The 16,971-nt window shown below is 34.9% G+C and overlaps 1 protein-coding gene across 1 annotated transcript; it reads right to left on the bottom strand.

Annotated features, from left to right (window-relative positions):
- Window positions 2,929-4,380, bottom strand: LOC109128863 (zinc finger BED domain-containing protein RICESLEEPER 2-like). Its single transcript, XM_019236000.1, has one exon. The coding sequence runs from the start codon at window positions 4,378-4,380 to the stop codon at window positions 2,929-2,931; it is 1,452 nt and encodes a 483-aa protein (XP_019091545.1).

The following is a 16,971-nucleotide window of genomic DNA, read 5'->3' as shown; positions in this document are numbered from 1 at the left end:
GTTGTTTTTATTGTCCTGTATGACTTGTTTGTTGATGAGCCTTAGCTCAGCTGTGGAAACTCAATCTGTATAAAGAATGTCCATGAAATAAGCATAGATAGGAGTAAGCTATATACAATTCATGTTCTAACCCAAAACGCAACCAAACGAGCGTTTAACTTAAGTCGCCTCGCGAAAATCGACCTTGCATCAACCGATGCACCATGTGCACTGATCGATGCACCACCCAAACCGGGATTCTGGTTCGTGGATGTTACAGTTTTTGAAAGTGGTTTCGTAATATTTGAGGCCTTGTGGGAGTCCTTTGTAGCTTTGGATCGAGTTTGGTGCGTTTAGGGACGGAGATCTGGCGTGGAGCTTCGACGAAGACAATGCTCGGCATCTGCGTCAGTTGATGCAAGGCATGCGTTGATCGATGCAAGTGTGAGGATGACGCGAGAAACCCTATGAGTATCGATCGATGCCCTGTGAGGTGTCGGTCGATGCAATTAGGGATTTCGCGAAATGTCCGTAGATGCAGAGTTGGTATCGGTCAATATCAGTTGAGTCATGCATCGGTCGATGCAGGCTTGGTGTCGGTAGATGCAACCTCAACCAGTATCGGTCAATGCAGTGTTTTGGTGTCGGTCAACACAACCTGTTCAAGACACAGCTGTTGTTTGTTTTCCCTGGTTTGATTGTTTATTGGTGTTTTTTGGTTAGAGTTATCTCAAATTCTTGTGTGTATAGCCTAGTAGATGGGAGGATTGCCTCACTAAGTGTTTATGATAATACTGACACATCTCATATGTGTTGTGATGCAGTTAAATGCAAAGTGTGATCGTAGAATCAATGCGATAAAGAGGAGGATGTTCTAGTGGCTCGTTGATATTTTGTCTGGCTTTTGCTAGGGTGATAGAGATGAGTCATTAGAATGTTGCTAGGTTTTTGGCTTAATGTTTTATGACTTGGTAGAATTATCACTGTTATTGGTTTATTAATTATTGGTTTATTTATTATTGGTTTAAAGGTATGTTTGGTTATTTCTGCTGTTTGGTTTGAATGTGGTTAGGTAGTTAGTGAGTATGAGATCACTATTTTAATAATTAAAAAAAAAACTGGTCGTTTTAATTTAATATTTTTTATTTCAGTTGACCTTATACATTTTTCTTAAATATATACATTATCTTAATTTTTGAGCATTTGAATATTTTCTCCTTTTTTGGATATACCTTTGTTTAATAAATTTCACCACTTTTCAAGTTTGAAAACGATAAATAACATAGATCAATGAAAAAATATTTTAATTATTTATACTGTTTAGAATTCTAAATAATAATATGCATCAAATCCTTACGGTTTCAATCGGTAACATGAATTTATAATTTAAAACTAACAAAAATAGTCTCAAGATTTAAAAACAGATATATTATTATTAATTGTATTATACAATAAATACACCAACTTTTAATTGATAACATGAATTTATAATTTAACACTAAGAATTGAATAACCTCTTGATTTAAATAACCTTTATTTTTTTAAAAACTCTTATTTTCTTCTCATAATAGTAATTCTTGAAAGTAATTGTTGTTCTATTAAATATAGAGATGCATGTAGTAGACCCCCCTACTATAACCGCTCAACTAAATTCACCTTGTACTTTTGGTCTCTACCCATTTCCCCCTGTACAAATTTAATTATTCCCACATATACCTTTTAATTCTATCTAATTAATCAAAATTAGATTAGCTATTATTCAATTGCTTTTAAAAATTACAGATTTCGTTTACTGTACCGCGATAGAAAAAAATTGAAAAACTTGATTTTGACCCGACCATTGTTCATCCGATTTAAAACAGAAATCTTAGATTTAATATTGGGGGAAAATTAAAATTTGGATTCTTCTTCTCTCTTCTCTCTTCTTCCCCGATATTCTCTTCTTCTTCATTCTTTTTTTCGTTTCAAGACCGACTCTTTGTTTGTTTGTTTTTGTGTATGTTGTAATGAAAGTTGGATTGAAAGAGAAAACACCATCAACGAATTTCAAAACACATGAGTATATTAGTCTAAAAGTAGGGATGTTAAAATGGGACTACCCTGCCCATTTAGACCCTGCCCATTTAAGCCCTGCCCGTTTTGGACCCGTTTATACCCTACCCGTTTATACCTTGTACCCGTTTAGACCCTGCCCATTTATCTGGCCTGTTTAGACCCGTTTAGATGGATTTTTTTTTGATTTTTTACTTAAGATTGCTTTTTTACTAGAGATTGTAATCAGAGAACAACAAAGGAAAACAGAAACGAAAACATTATATATCAAAGAAACGAAATACGAATTCATACTTGTATGATACAACAAAACAGAACAAAACCCACTAGTACCAAACAAACCAATTCGGATCATCATCCACTAGTACTACTAGAAAGAGTATAATAAAACAGAACAAGACCACACTAGAAGCAACATATTCAATGCATGATAGAATCTCCTGATCTTGAACATTCTTCTGAAGTACATGTTGTTGTGCCATTGTCATAGTTGTTCTCTATGTTACCTGATAAAGTTAAGAGTTTTATGGAAAATAGTTTTATGTAAAAGTTAAAGTTCACTTATTAAGGAAAATAGTATTATGTAAAAGTTAAGAGTTTAGTTACCTTCATAATCTGCAAAACCACGTAACCAATTACGGGTACAGAGCAAAGCTTGAACGTTCTTTGGAAGCAAACGGTTTCTGTACGGAGTTATGACCCTAGATCCAATACTAAAGGCTGATTCAGATGCTACCGTGGTGATGGGAATACTTAGTATTTCACAAGCCAAAGAGGCTAATTCCCCAAGTCGATGCTGGTTGTCCTTCCAAAAGGACAAAACATCCAATTTTGGAAAAGACTTTCTCTCCAATCTTGGCTCTTCTAAATAGATATCCAGATGTGTCTTTGTCTTGCCTACTCCAACTCCGATGCTTTTTTCAAGCTCAAAAAGATCCTACAGAAAAGAAGCAACACAAGCAACATAAACAACAAAAGCAACATAAGCAACAAAAGCAACACAAGCAACACAAGCAACATAAACAACAAAAGCAACATTCTTACATTGTCATAATCATCATCAAGTGGAGATTCATTGACCCAATCATGCGGATTTGGAGTTACAGAAATACTTGAAGAACAAGTCCTAGACTTAGCCTTATAATCTTCATAGAGCATCTCCAAATTGTCTTTAAGCTTTTTGATTTTCGATGCAGAAGTAGTTGGATCAACTCTTTCATAAGCTACTTCAAGCATTTGCAGTTTCATTCTTGGGTCTAAAACAGCTCCCATTGCCAAAATAAGACTATAATCCTCCCAATACTTGGTAAACATAATCTGCATATCCTGAGCCAGTTTTGCCACATCTTCATCATCACAAGATGCAAATTTCCTCAGCAACAGTTCAATTCTCCACACTTGTGTAAAATAGACATTAGAAGTAGGATACTTAGAACCTGAAAAGTGTGTCGTGATATCACTAAACGGCTTCAACAACTCACAGATTTTCTCTCCACGATTCCATTCATCATCAGAAGGCAAAGTCTTGTAGTTGCTGTCAAACCACTTCAAGCTGACAAATGCTTCCTTAAACTTCAAAGCTCTTACAAGCATCTCATATGTGGAGTTCCATCTGGTAGGAACATCCTGTGATAACCCTGCTCCACTCTTAATCTTTACTCTCTCAACACATGCAGCAAAAGCGTCTCTCCTCTTTGAAGATGCTTTAACATATATCACACTCTCTCTGATGTTGTGCAGAACATCTTTTGCTAGATCTAAACCTTTCTTCACTATCAGATTAAGAATATGGGCACAACATCTAACATGCATAAATTTCCCATCACATAATAAACCACTACCACTAATCATTTGAAGTTGACCCTTGAGAATGTTCAGCATACTATTGTTCTTTGTTGCATTATCTAAGGTAATAGAAAATACCTTTTTCTCCAATCCCCATTCTTTCAAACATTCCAGAATCTTTTTAGAGATTTCTTCACTAGTGTGAGGAGATTTAAGTTCATAGAATTGCAAAATCTTGCTATTCAAGTGCCAGTTTTCATCAATGTAGTGGGCTGTCAAACAAATATAACTCATAACTGTACCTCGAGCTGTCCATAAGTCTGAAGTGAAACAGACACGTGCACGCTGGTTTGCAAGTACTTCTTTCAGCTTGACCTTTTCTATCTCATACTTCCTATACACATCCGCTGCAGCAGTCTGTCTACAAATTGGTTGACACTCAGGATTGAGATACTTGTCTCTTGCTCTAACTTTCTCATACTCAGGATAGCGAAATGGCAAATCATGGTAAATTATGATCTCACTTGTCATCTCACGGTTAATCTGATGATCATATGGAGGCATATCTTCATTCTTTGGTTTCTTTGGACACTTCTCCAAATGACGAATCAAGCTCTTAGTCCCATGCGTTTTATTATTGATCACCAACTTGGTTCCACAGTGGATGCATTTGCCTCTTAGTTAGCCATCAACTTCAACCCCAACTGACACAATATCTTTCCACACCTAAGAAGACCACTAGATTCATAGGCTCAAAACAAGTTCGTACCTTTGAAGAGGTACTTGGAGATCAATGAAAATTTTAGATTTGGGTTATAGATCAACGGTGGTGGAATATTCGCCGGAACATGACAGTTGTGATTTGATCCCTAGAGCGTGATGGTGGCAGAAGATTCGCCGGAGCGTGACGGTGGCAGAAGATTCACTCAGAGAATTAGAAGAGCTAAAAAAATTGAGAAGAGAGAATTTTGCTAAAACACAGATCGAATCGTTTTTTTACCCAGAGAATTAGAAACCTTAACCTAAGTGTATCAAACGTTGTCGTTTTTCTTTTAGATTTCAGGAAAAAATTAATAATCGGGCTACCCATTTAATATTAACTCAAACCCGTTAGCAATCGGGCTTAAACGGATAGACCCATTAAAAATTCTTTGCTTTTTAAATGGGTTCGGGTCTGAAAATATTACAATGAGCTTGTTAAGCCTGCGGGTTTATTGCCCAGTTTAACATCACTATCTAAAAGCAACACCATCAAGCAAACATCATAATAGGTGCAGTACTGTACAACCGAATTGGCAATAATGTTGTTGGCCTGAGCAACTCCAAAAAAGTAGACAACACATTCAAATGCCATAAACCCGTGAAACAAAACCTAGAGACTACATTAGAACTGATTGAGAAGGTTGTGTGAGTGTTAGCTTATCCGGACCTTGAGTCTCCTGAGTGGTCTTCTTCTTAGACTTCTTCTTCGTGTTAGCCTGAAAGCAGTCAATAAGATACTGTGAAGTAAGAAACCAACTATAAAACAGAGTACGGTATACAGAAACAGAAACATACCTCTTCAAGTCCAGCATCTTTTGGCTTTCTCTTTCTCGGTACCTTCTCCTTTGGAAACATCTTACATCCCAATGCGTTGTGGCCAGCTTCACTACAACTTTAGCAATGCATGATTCTTCCTTTTTTGTTGAGTCTATCTACTTCAACCTTCTTTTTCTTCTTCTTCGGTGACTCATGCTTCCCTTTGATCCTTGCAAACTTACCTCCTTTTTTCTTTGATTCTTTCTTTCTCCCAGGCAGTATAGGTTCTGGTGGTGCGACCACCAACTTGTAAGTTGAACTCATCCAATATTGTGGTCCTCTTAATGGGTAGGTTGCTGTATGGTAGTTATCTCTCCACAGTTATGTCAAGAAAAACCCAGATATGTAGTCCTCAGCGTCCAAACCCGCTTCTATCATCAATGCATAAACATGCTCACAAGGAATCCCACTTATTTGCCACTTCCCACATGAACATATACACTTTGGTATGTCCACTTGATGACCACCTCCATCAAGATATACATCAAATATGCCATGTGTGCAACGATACATTGTACATTTATCCACATCTTTCTTCTCCAATGCAAGCATCTTCAGAGCATATTTAGAAAATCTACCTTGATGTTTGTAGGCTATCTTGTTCCTCTTAAACGTTCATGTCATTCCTTGTCTCCTTATCGTTTCCAGCATTGGAACCAATGACTTTGCTCTTGCTTTCGTGATGGTGGAGTTGAATGACTCAGTTGCATTGTTGTCGACATCCTCATAGCAACTACCCAGTCTATAGAAGCACCTTGACCAAGTATGTGGCTCCTCCTTCAGTACATCATTGTACAATGCATCATCATAACATCTCAATTCGTTGAGATGCTTCTCATATTCCTTCTTGTTGTAACTCCAAGCTAATCTCCACACTAATGTCTTTAGCATATCCTTCTTGGCATGATTCTTCTTTAGATTCTCGACAATGTGTTTAACACAGCTCCTATGTTCAGCTAAGGGAAGCTCATTTTTAACTGCACTTATAAGACTGTTGAACAATTTTGAAAACAGGTTGTTATCATACTAATCATGAAACAACAACAAATTAAAATCAAAATGAAATGAGATAAAAACAGAATGAAATGAGATAAAATCAGAATGAAATGAGATGTTCTTACCTTCGACTGATCTAATATAATGACAAACTGATCGCCATTCTCTAAACTTAAATCCTTTTTGATTTGCTGGGCAAACCACAACCAATTTTCAGCATTTTCAGATTATACTACAGCCCATGCAATCGGATATATTTGATTGTTTGCATCATGACCAACTGCAGTCAACAAAACCCCTTTGATAGCAACCTTCAAGAATGTGTCATCAAGTCCTAGTATAGGTCTACAACTCCCAGTCCATTGTGTTTTAAGTATGTTAAAACATACATAAGTGTAGCCTCTGTCTTCAAGCTCCTATGGATCTATCAACAACGATTTATGTTTTTTTCAATATATCTATGTTTGTTGTAGGCTTGTGTTTGATTAGCCTATTTTATCTAACCATTAGGTTGATGATGTTCATATTTTATCTCCTTTTGAGACTGATTGAACGGTAACAATTATGTTTGCCCTAAATAAAGTTCTATGACCAACCAATCAAGGTTGAGAAATTAGAAGAAAATTAATTTGACATAATTAATGAAATAATAAAAAATTATAAGCACAGTAATATATGAATCTCAAATAATTCAAAGATGAAAATATAAATTAAATAAAACTCTAAAACTTGAAATTTAAAATACAATATTAGAAAAAGAAGATGTATATATTAATCGTTCATTTTTTTGGGTCAATATATTAATCTTACTTATTCCAAACTGAAAAAAAAGTAGAAAGTAGGAGTATGTTTTGATTTTTAAAAATAAGGAAAATCTGTCTTCTTATTAAAATTTAAGCTTGACCAATAGAACAGCAATATTTTTGACAAAATTATTTTGTTAGATGAATAATATGAGACGATCTATGTTATTATAGAAGTGGATATTTACATTTTTTAGAATTAATAATTTTATGTATATTTTCCTTAATCCTTTTCCTATTTATATTGTTGATCTAGTGTTATATAATCTATGTTGTTCTTGCATTTGTGTATTAATATAAATAATAATACCACCCTGAGAAATTTGTTAATCCCAAAAACCTTAATTATTCTGCATAAGAAACTTTGTTAACACTTCAAAGTCAAAAATTGCGTAGTATGCATTATGAAATTGAGAAACGAAACAAAATTCACAGAAACGATGATTAGACAACAAATAAATTTCCTTCGAGACTTGTTTAAGAACAATGATGTGTCAAACAAATGCTAATAAAAAAGATAGAAGAAAATTTTACAAAGAAAAACAAAGGTAGTCGAAATTATTTTGTTTGATGAAAAATATGTCATCATCTATTTGCTTATATAGAGAGGTGTATTTACAATCTTTTTTCCTTTTATGATTAACAAAGTTTTTTTAATATAATAAGATTACAATTATCTTATGCTACGTTTTACCGAGCTTGAAAACTGTGATTTTTGATCGTTAAAATTGATACGTGTCACGATCTGATGAGTTACTAACTTTGATATGTGATTTCTGATCGTTAAATATGACATGTATCACGATCTGATGAGTTACTAACTTGAATTTTTGATCGTTAAAACTGACACGTGTCACGATCTGGTGAATTTTTAATTTTGATTTATGATCGTAAAACTAACACGTGTCACAACCTGGTGAGTTACTAACTTTGAGAACCAAGCTTTATATAATAAGATATACCTATAAATAGCGTTCACTAAATATAAAATATGGTATTGTTATTCTCGGAAGTTACCTATTTAAACATTTTTCTTTTTGTTTGTGTTTCCAACTTTGAAATTCTTTTTTAATTTAAATGTTCGGTTAATCAAAAAAAATATTTATTAAATTATTTTTAAGTGGGTTCTGTTTACACTTTTTTTCTAAACATAGAAAAGAAAAAGAAAAAACAAAAACAAAGATCTATATAGCATCTACAATATGGATTAATAAACCAAAAGATTGACCTCTAGCAAAATAAATTATCGAACGTCTTCTCTCATTTACATTTTGCACCTAGTGAGTACATATGATATGTTATAAATTTATCTAGTTTTTCTTAGATAAGTTTTTATTAAGTTATCAGTTATGCCATTTCTGGCTTCTCTTTTCTCGTATACATGTAAAATCGATATAAGTATGCTGTAAATTGCTGTTCTACGATTGGACCAATCATATTGAGATATGTCTGTATAAGAAAATTTCATGGCTTAGTTAACAAAGTCAAAGACTCGACAATGGTCAAGATATTTAATTAGTTTAAATATGTCGTTCTTGTAAACGACCAGTTAATTACTACTTTTTCTAACACTAATTATTCGGGTATATCCTCATTTGTGCTCGGCAAACATTAACCAAAAAATATAAAGTTTAGACTGTTTTGGTCAACTTCTGGATACCTATTAGAATAATCGCTAACATGACAATGTTACTCAGCCAAAATATTACCATATTAGATTATCAGAAGTATTAATTATGTGCAAGAAATCGTGGAAATTATTTATTCAAAAATGACAATGTCTTTAACCGGAACAAATTTTCACCACAAGACCACAACTATGTCTATGAGTCTATCCCACATCTACCAAGAGATTCAAATTGTTGATGAAGATGCAGCATTTGAACAAGTGGATGAACTACTTCAGAAGAACAGGACACTAGTACAAGAACAGAGTTGCAAGATGTTTATGATCGACATTTAACAAGGAAAGATCTAGACGCAGGAAGCTACACAAAGACTTATAAGGTACTAGAAGAATCTAGAAGATGAAAGAGCTTCATGTTTACAATAGGAATGTAAACATGAAAAAAAAGGATAATTTCCTAATCCAAAAAAAAAAAAGGAAATTGTCCAATTCCTATTAGAATTAGAATAGGTACTTTGCTAATTAAATAGCCAATACCTAGTTCTATAAATAGGGGTGTGAAACATGTTCTTTATGTATGTGTGATGATGAATGGATGATGGTAGAGATGATGGATGAACAGGTGGATGCAAGGTGTTTCAATTACCCTTATGTTGTTGTAGCATAAAGGATGTCAATCCATAATTAGTGTGATGCAAGCAATTAGGATGTGAATACTTATCTAAGTCAAGCGAAATATGATGACTGTTTTTAACTTAGTAACCCAATGATAATGATAAGTGCAGAATGTAAAACTACTAAGATAAACTAATGCAAGAAAGGAAATGAAACAGGTAAATGCAGAACATAAACAAGAACTCTGGATGGAGCTCGAGCAAGCACTCGATCGGATGCTCGATCGAGTAGCTGGTCGAGTGGGAATGCGGATGTAAAACAGAGTCAGGACAACAATGAAAACAGAGCAAACCAAGGTCTAAATCAAACAGGAAGCAAACTACAATACTTGAACTAGGAAATCAATAAACAAAGAAAGGTCCTAAGGATGGATTCATGGGTTGGGTTTAAGCTATAGTTATCTAGATTGACCAACAAACCTCAATCAACAATGAGCTATCTCTAGACAATGATCTTCCAAGACTTGTTAATCCATTCTCATGGCAATAACAATCAAGCTTAGATACTCTTAGACCTAGCTCTCACTAGCTATTACATATAAAAGCAGGCATTAAAACCCAGATCATTATTGTCAAAAATCAAACAAAACATTTAATCTCTTAGCATGCTTAATGATAATCTCTAGACTTAGCCTTATCTAGCAACTTAAACATTGGTGTGATGTTAAGAAGCCTGAGATCTATCATCACCCTCTGAGTATAAGGATAGCATAGAGCATATCTAATCGAGAAGAGATATATAACAAACAAGCTTAATCAATCTAAACACCCATAACCTTTACCCAGCATAATCCATCCTTAAGATCCTAAGCCACTACTCACAATCACAAAACATGATGAAAAAAATCATAAACTCAGAAATCAATGAAACCTGCATGATTAGAAAGATGAGATAGAGATCTACAATATTGAAGAAGAAATCAAACTCAAATTCTTAATACTTAGAAAGTTGTGGAACCAACAAGTATCAAAAGATTCTTGGTTTTTGGTACAAAAGTGGCTAATGATCTAAGCAAAAGTAGATATTCCCAAAAAGGTAAAATACTAGGTTTTTGTGGCTACTAGATATTATTTCTGACTCTCTCTGACTTGTGGGCGGCCATGAGGTATAAGGGACTTATATAGAAAGGTGAGGAAGCCCTAAATCTGCTAGCAGACAAAATAGGGAGGCGGCTCAGTCAACTCGACCATGTGCTCGGTCGAGTGCCTGGTCGAGTGACCTCTTTTCTGCTTCTTCCATCCGGTCGAGTCCTTCTCCGCACACGGTCAAGTGTCTGGTCGAGTGGTCTCCTAGACCTTGGTTCTTCAGCTCTAGCTCCCTTATTTTCTTCACTTGATAGCTCCAATCCTCTTCAGCATTCTTTCCATGCTGCTTTGGATCCAAAATCACTTGTTTGTACAAGAAACTATGCAAATGCAATGCAAATATACTCTAATGCATAAACAGTCCTAAAGCTACTCAATAATGGCCAAAATGGATATTAAACATGCAAAAGATGTGAATATACTAAGGTAAAACAGGGTGAAATATATGAACATCAACACCCCCAAACTTAGTCTTTGCTTATACTCAAGCAAATAAAGAAGACATAAGTAAGAGAATGAGGTTTGAAAATGGGATCTCAGCTCCTAAAGCTTGCTAATAAACTAGCTAGAATCAATATCCAAGTTACTAGTACTATGATGCAAGTTGAATGAGTTGTACTTAAAGATTTTAGACAAGCCTATATCAACCTTTACTGATTTAAACCTTGGATATCCACATGCATTCCAATCAACCATTTCCTTTAACATTTATTAACAAGAACATGAATCAACTTATGCAATGCTTTAAACTCACTTGGCTTGGTAATAAAGGTTTTAGAGACAATGCTGATCTCTCTTTAGAGTGGGGCTTATCAATATCAAGGTTCTCTCATAAAGATGGATTGAGCTTTAGAAGAAGGCTAAAGGTAAGAACACTTAGACACATACAAGAACAAAACCTTGTCTACCGAAAGTGTTTATCCTATCATTCTAATCCCAAAATGTCCTAGTTCTACCCTTTATCTTCATCTCTTCTCAAATACCCTTCTCTCTTTTGTATTTAAGCCTGAGGAGAGGTTTCTTATTTGAATCATCTAGTGGAATGGGGTTTCTTTCTTATTTGATATGGTTCCCTTTTCTTCTGATTTCTTAAGACATACAAGCTTTTTGCTAGACTCTTCTTTTCTTTCTTCTTTCTTTGATCAGAACCATCCTTAACAATTTCATACTTCCCATTCTTTCACTAGAGCTTATGTTTACTTAAGTACATTCCTCTCCTAAAGACTCTACCCTTTTCTTTCTCTTTTTTTCTCTTTTCTTTTCTTTTTCAAACCAACAAAGTCCTAAACCCATAATTTAAACCACCTAGTCCTATCTAGTTTGAAAATTGCAAACTAGAACTACACAAGGCTTTACTCTTGTCAGTTCAAACCTAACACTTTCTACCAAGCTCAATCCCAAAAAGGCCTTACTCACACAAGAATAAACATGGCTTGAAAGAAGGTTTGGTTAAAGGTATTGGAAACTGATCTTAATGATTAAATCAGCTACTTGGATCAACAAGGGTGGTAAAAAGGAGAAAGATGATCCAAATATGTATATGGTATCCATGAGTTTAAAGCAATGCACAATTTGATAATTAAAAGTCAATATTAGGTTCTTATAAGTAGGAAATGGTATCAAATCACAACATGCTTCAATTTAGACCAAATGCAATGCAGGAATTCAAGGCTTGGTTCAAACTTATGCTTCTAACTACTCAACTAGCATCAAAGTACTATTAACTTGGGCATTGATCCTAGTCTAGTGAATTAAGCAAGCTAACAAGGCAAAACTCATCATAGATCCCTAATGCAAATANATCAAATCACAACATGCTTCAATTTAGACCAAATGCAATGCAGGAATTCAAGGCTTGGTTCAAACTTATGCTTCTAGCTACTCAACTAGCATCAAAGTACTATTAACTTGGGCATTGATCCTAGTTTAATGAATTTAAGCAAGCTAACAAGGTTGAACTCATCATAGATTCCTAATGCAAATATTTAGCAGTCCTATGTGAAACATGCTAAACAAAATCCTAATATGCAATGCAAACTACATGAACACTCTTCTTCTTTTTTTAAAAAAGATTTTTGTGAAAAAATTTCAAATTTTTTTTGGTTTTTCTATGCCAAAGATGAAATGCAAGTTCTAATATGATTATGCTCAAAATTTGAAATAAGAAAACAGAAAACAATGTCAAATGCTATCTCAAACCCTCCCCCAAACTTAAATTACACCGTCTCTTGTGTAAGAAAAATTTGTAAGAGGATTCAAGACTCAAAATAAAACTAGTGATGCAATGGTATTTACAAGGTAAAGTTGATGTTGGTACCTTAGGGATTGTAGAAGAAGCTGTCCATATCCTCATTCATGCTTTCAAATGTGTAGCTGGAGCTTGGAGCTTGATTTGGAGGTGGGGAAGGAGGCAACTCGACTATGGCCATCGACTGGTACTCGGTCGAGCGCCCGGTCGAGTAGGGTGGTCGAGTTGGCTGTCGAGCCTTCTTTTCTTCCTCTGAATAAACTATCTTACCTTCCTGACCATGAAAACACCAAAACAAACCTCAAAATACCAAAAACCCTAAACTATATAGACAGAGATACCTTAGGGACTTCCTCCCTAGTGGGCTTGTTTAAGGTCACTAAGCTTGACCTCTTCTATCTTTTCAAGCTTGAGCAGCATCCTTGAGAAACATTGTGCACTTCCCATGTTTCTCCTTTTCTACCCAGTATTTCGTAATTCTCTGACCATTAACTGTGAACTCACTGCCATCTTTGTTGAGAAGTGTGACAGCTCCAAATGGTAAAACCTCTTTAATTTCAAAGGACCTCCCCACCTACTTTTCAACTTCCCAGGAAACAGTTTGAGCCTTGAGTTGAAAAGTAAAGCTTGGTCTCTAGCCTTTAGATCCTTAATGACAATCTTCTTGTCATGGAAAGCTTTTGTTCTTTCCTTGTAGATTTGGGTGGATCTTGTGGGTGGATTTTGTGGTTTTTGAAATTTCTTAAAAAAATGGAAAAGTAGAATATTTTGTTGTGATTTACAAACTAAGAAGAGGAAAGTCGAAGAGACTCTACGACTTTGTTTGTGTCAAAGAAAACCCTAAAAGAAAACAAATCGAAGATGGTAAGAGGACTCGAAGAGGTTTGATAAGCAAAGGACGAGAGTCAGAGATGTCTCGAAGTGATGGTGTAGCAACTCGACCACAGCTGGTTGATAAAGCGAGTGATGCTGAAGAAGTTCAACCCCAAATTGTGCCGTATGGATCCGACAGTGATGATGATTCATCTAAGGATGTTTTAGTCGAAACTCGAGTAGAACAAGGATTTGCGGAATCCAACGATGCGAATTCTATTGATGATGAGATCAAATTCCTTGGCAAAGGAAAAGGGAAGGATGTTGTTTCGGAATCTGATGAAGATTTTGGGGTTGAGGAAATTTATGTACAAGAGCAGATCGAACGACACACGGAAAAGCAAAGGAGCAAGAAACAAAAAGCCTCTTCGTCTGTCAAGTCGAAGGGTGTATCCAAGGTTAAGCGTTCAAAATCTGAAGAACCAAGTACTAGGAATGTTCAAGCAAAATCTGGATTTCATTCAGATTTATTTGTCACCAAGGCGGCTCAAACAAGGTACTCTAAGATCTTCTCTAGAAAGGTTACAGCTAAAAGACAACTGGATATGTCTCAAACTAATGAATTTGGGTTCATAGAGAAAGTAGTGTCTCTAGGATTACGAGCTACAGTTCAAGATCCGTCTATATATGTCAAAGAGGTTGTTTGTGAGTTTTATGCAAACCTGCCAAATAGGAGAGCTAGGGATGGTGTACAAGTATTTGTGAGAGGGCATTGGTATGAGTTTTCACTCATGGCTATCAATCGGGTTTTTAACCTTCCTCCGTTGACTAAAGCAGAAAAGACTGCAAGTGCAGAAGTAGATAAGCTGAGTAAAGATGAACTTGCAGAAGTTCTAAGTGGAAGAGACAAGTCTGCATGGTCAAACTTAAAGGTTAGAGATTTACCTGGAGAAGTTGCAGTTCTCATGATGTTAGGAGCATATAATTGGGTTCCTTCTGTTCATAGGAATCATCCTTCTGTTAAACGAGCTCAAGTAGTTTACAAGATTGTTCAGGGCATCCGATTTGATCTTGGTCAATTGATGTATGGTCAAATTATGGACATGATTTGGAATGATGCTACTCGGTGTGTGATCTTTCCTCATACGAGTTTTGAAACACTATGGTTCGAAGAGGGTCCGCTTGAATGGTCAGATGAAGAGGAAGAGGTTTTTGCTGAATATTATACTAAGGATGTCAGAATAGGGTATGCCTATGGGATTAAGCATAACCTGATTCTAGAAAGTGAAGAGCAGATGCAAAAATCTCCAGTTGAAAGACACGCAGATGAAGGGTCATCTTCTACATCTGAGGTTATTCAGTTGGGCAGCATTCGTGTGCCACATATTGGTCAAGATAGTACAGAGATTTCGTATGAAGCATTGGTTGATACTGCTCAAGCACTTCAGAGGCTTACTGATGTGGTTCACAGATTAATTCAGAATCATCCATTGTCCAGAATGATTTAGCAGTTTTTAACTGTTGTGTTCACAAGAAGGGGGAGAAGTGGTGGTGGAGTTTGGTTCTGGTATTCTGGGGGAGCTACAAGTATGGGGGAGCTACAACTCTAGGGGAGCAGCATTTTTAATTTCTTAAAGAAAATCTTTTATCTTCGGAAATCGTTTATCGTTTGAGTTCGTTTGTTGTTGTTCTGCTGAATTTATGACGATTATATTTTAAGGATTTTCAGTTTATTTGAGGTTTCATTAAGACTATTTGGATGCATATAAAAGATGTCGAGAGCAGATGCTTGTGAAGCACAAAGTCAAAAAAGGGGAGATTGAAGATGCAGCATTTGAACAAGTGGATGAACTACTTCAGAAGAACAGAGTTGCAAGATGTTTATGGTCGGCATTTAACAAGGAAATATCTAGACGCATGAAGCTACACAAAGACTTAGAAGGTGCTAGAAGAATCTAGAAGATGAAAGAGCTTCATGTTTATAATAGGAATGTAAACATGAAGAAAAAGGATAATTTCCTAATCCAAAAAGAAAAAGGAAATTTTCCAATTCCTATTAGAATTAGAATAGGTACTTTGCTAATTAAATAGCCAATACTTAGTTCTATAAATAGGGGTGCTAAGGCTAGGTTGAGTTTTAGCACAAACAAAAGAGGATTATCTAGCTACTAAGTTTTAGTATTTGAAAAAGAAAAGAGCTAAGAAGAGAGAGCTTAGAGTTTTTTTAAGGAAGTTTTTAAGAGAATAGAAAATTGTGGACAAACTTGTAAACAGATTTTCTATTAATCAAAAGAAGAGTTTGAAGAAATCATTATTCTTTGTTCAGATCATAAAGTTCTTCCACTTTCAGTTGTGACCACATACCACTTCAGATCTAATCCAGTAGCTTAACTAACTTAATTAGGTCATTTCCTTATTTTATTTATTCTGATAGCTTTTACTAAGGTAAGTTATTTTACTAGCAAAGATTATTTCATGGATCCGATTACCAAAGCTGTACAAATATTTTAGCTCTAAGCTTGAACGACAAATTGTTATAGTAGAATAATTTAAAACTATAAAAATAGTGATATATGAAAGTTATAAAAAAAAACTAAAATAATATATTTTTATAACGTTTTTGATATGGCTTTTGTGATTAGTAACTGTTAAAATGATATACGCAGTGATACAAAATTATCAATCAAAACCCACATGTAAATATATTTTGAGCTTTTTGTCCACAATAAACTTCATACGTGTTCGAATTCAGATAGTAATAAACTACTAGCTAGATTATGTGCCCTGTGCAGTGGTTATAGGATCAAATTCAGATTTTGTTCACATTGGTGGAAGAAATACACGTCATACAACTGACAGACTATTGAAATCTCTACCTAGCTAAACCCTCCAAATACCATGTAGATAGAATTAGAAGAAGACTTCATCATAAAACTCCACAGTACTAATAATTAACTAACTGGCCGTCCAGAAAGTTTCGAATTTAATAAGTATTAGATAGAGTATTTAAACTTTTGGAGGCCATCATCATCCCATCGATTACTTCCTCTGGTTGCCAAAATATTTCAAAATTAATTATATATTCAGGACTGCAAGATCCATGATTATAATTACCAAAAAATTCAAATCTTTTTTTTGTTCTTTAAGTCAATAGACAAATTGTTTGACCAAAAAAAAAAAAGTCAATAGACAAATTAATATATCCAACCCTATGACTCTGCTTTGTATTTGTTTTATTAAACAAAAAAGGGAGATACCAATCCTTGATTCCGATCAGTAAGATTATTATTAGCACAGGACTACAATTACCTTTTTTTTTTTTTTTTTTTT

This window comes from Camelina sativa, chromosome 1, assembly GCF_000633955.1.
Source record: "Camelina sativa cultivar DH55 chromosome 1, Cs, whole genome shotgun sequence".
Taxonomy (NCBI): domain Eukaryota; kingdom Viridiplantae; phylum Streptophyta; class Magnoliopsida; order Brassicales; family Brassicaceae; genus Camelina; species Camelina sativa.
Note: the sequence above shows the minus strand (reverse complement) of the source record. Positions and strands in the feature narration are given on the sequence as shown.

What these genes read in the sequence shown, in the direction of transcription:
- LOC109128863 (XM_019236000.1), bottom strand. Translation starts at nt 4,380, where the DNA reads ATGCCTCCATATGATCATCAGATTAACCGTGAGATGACAAGTGAGATC.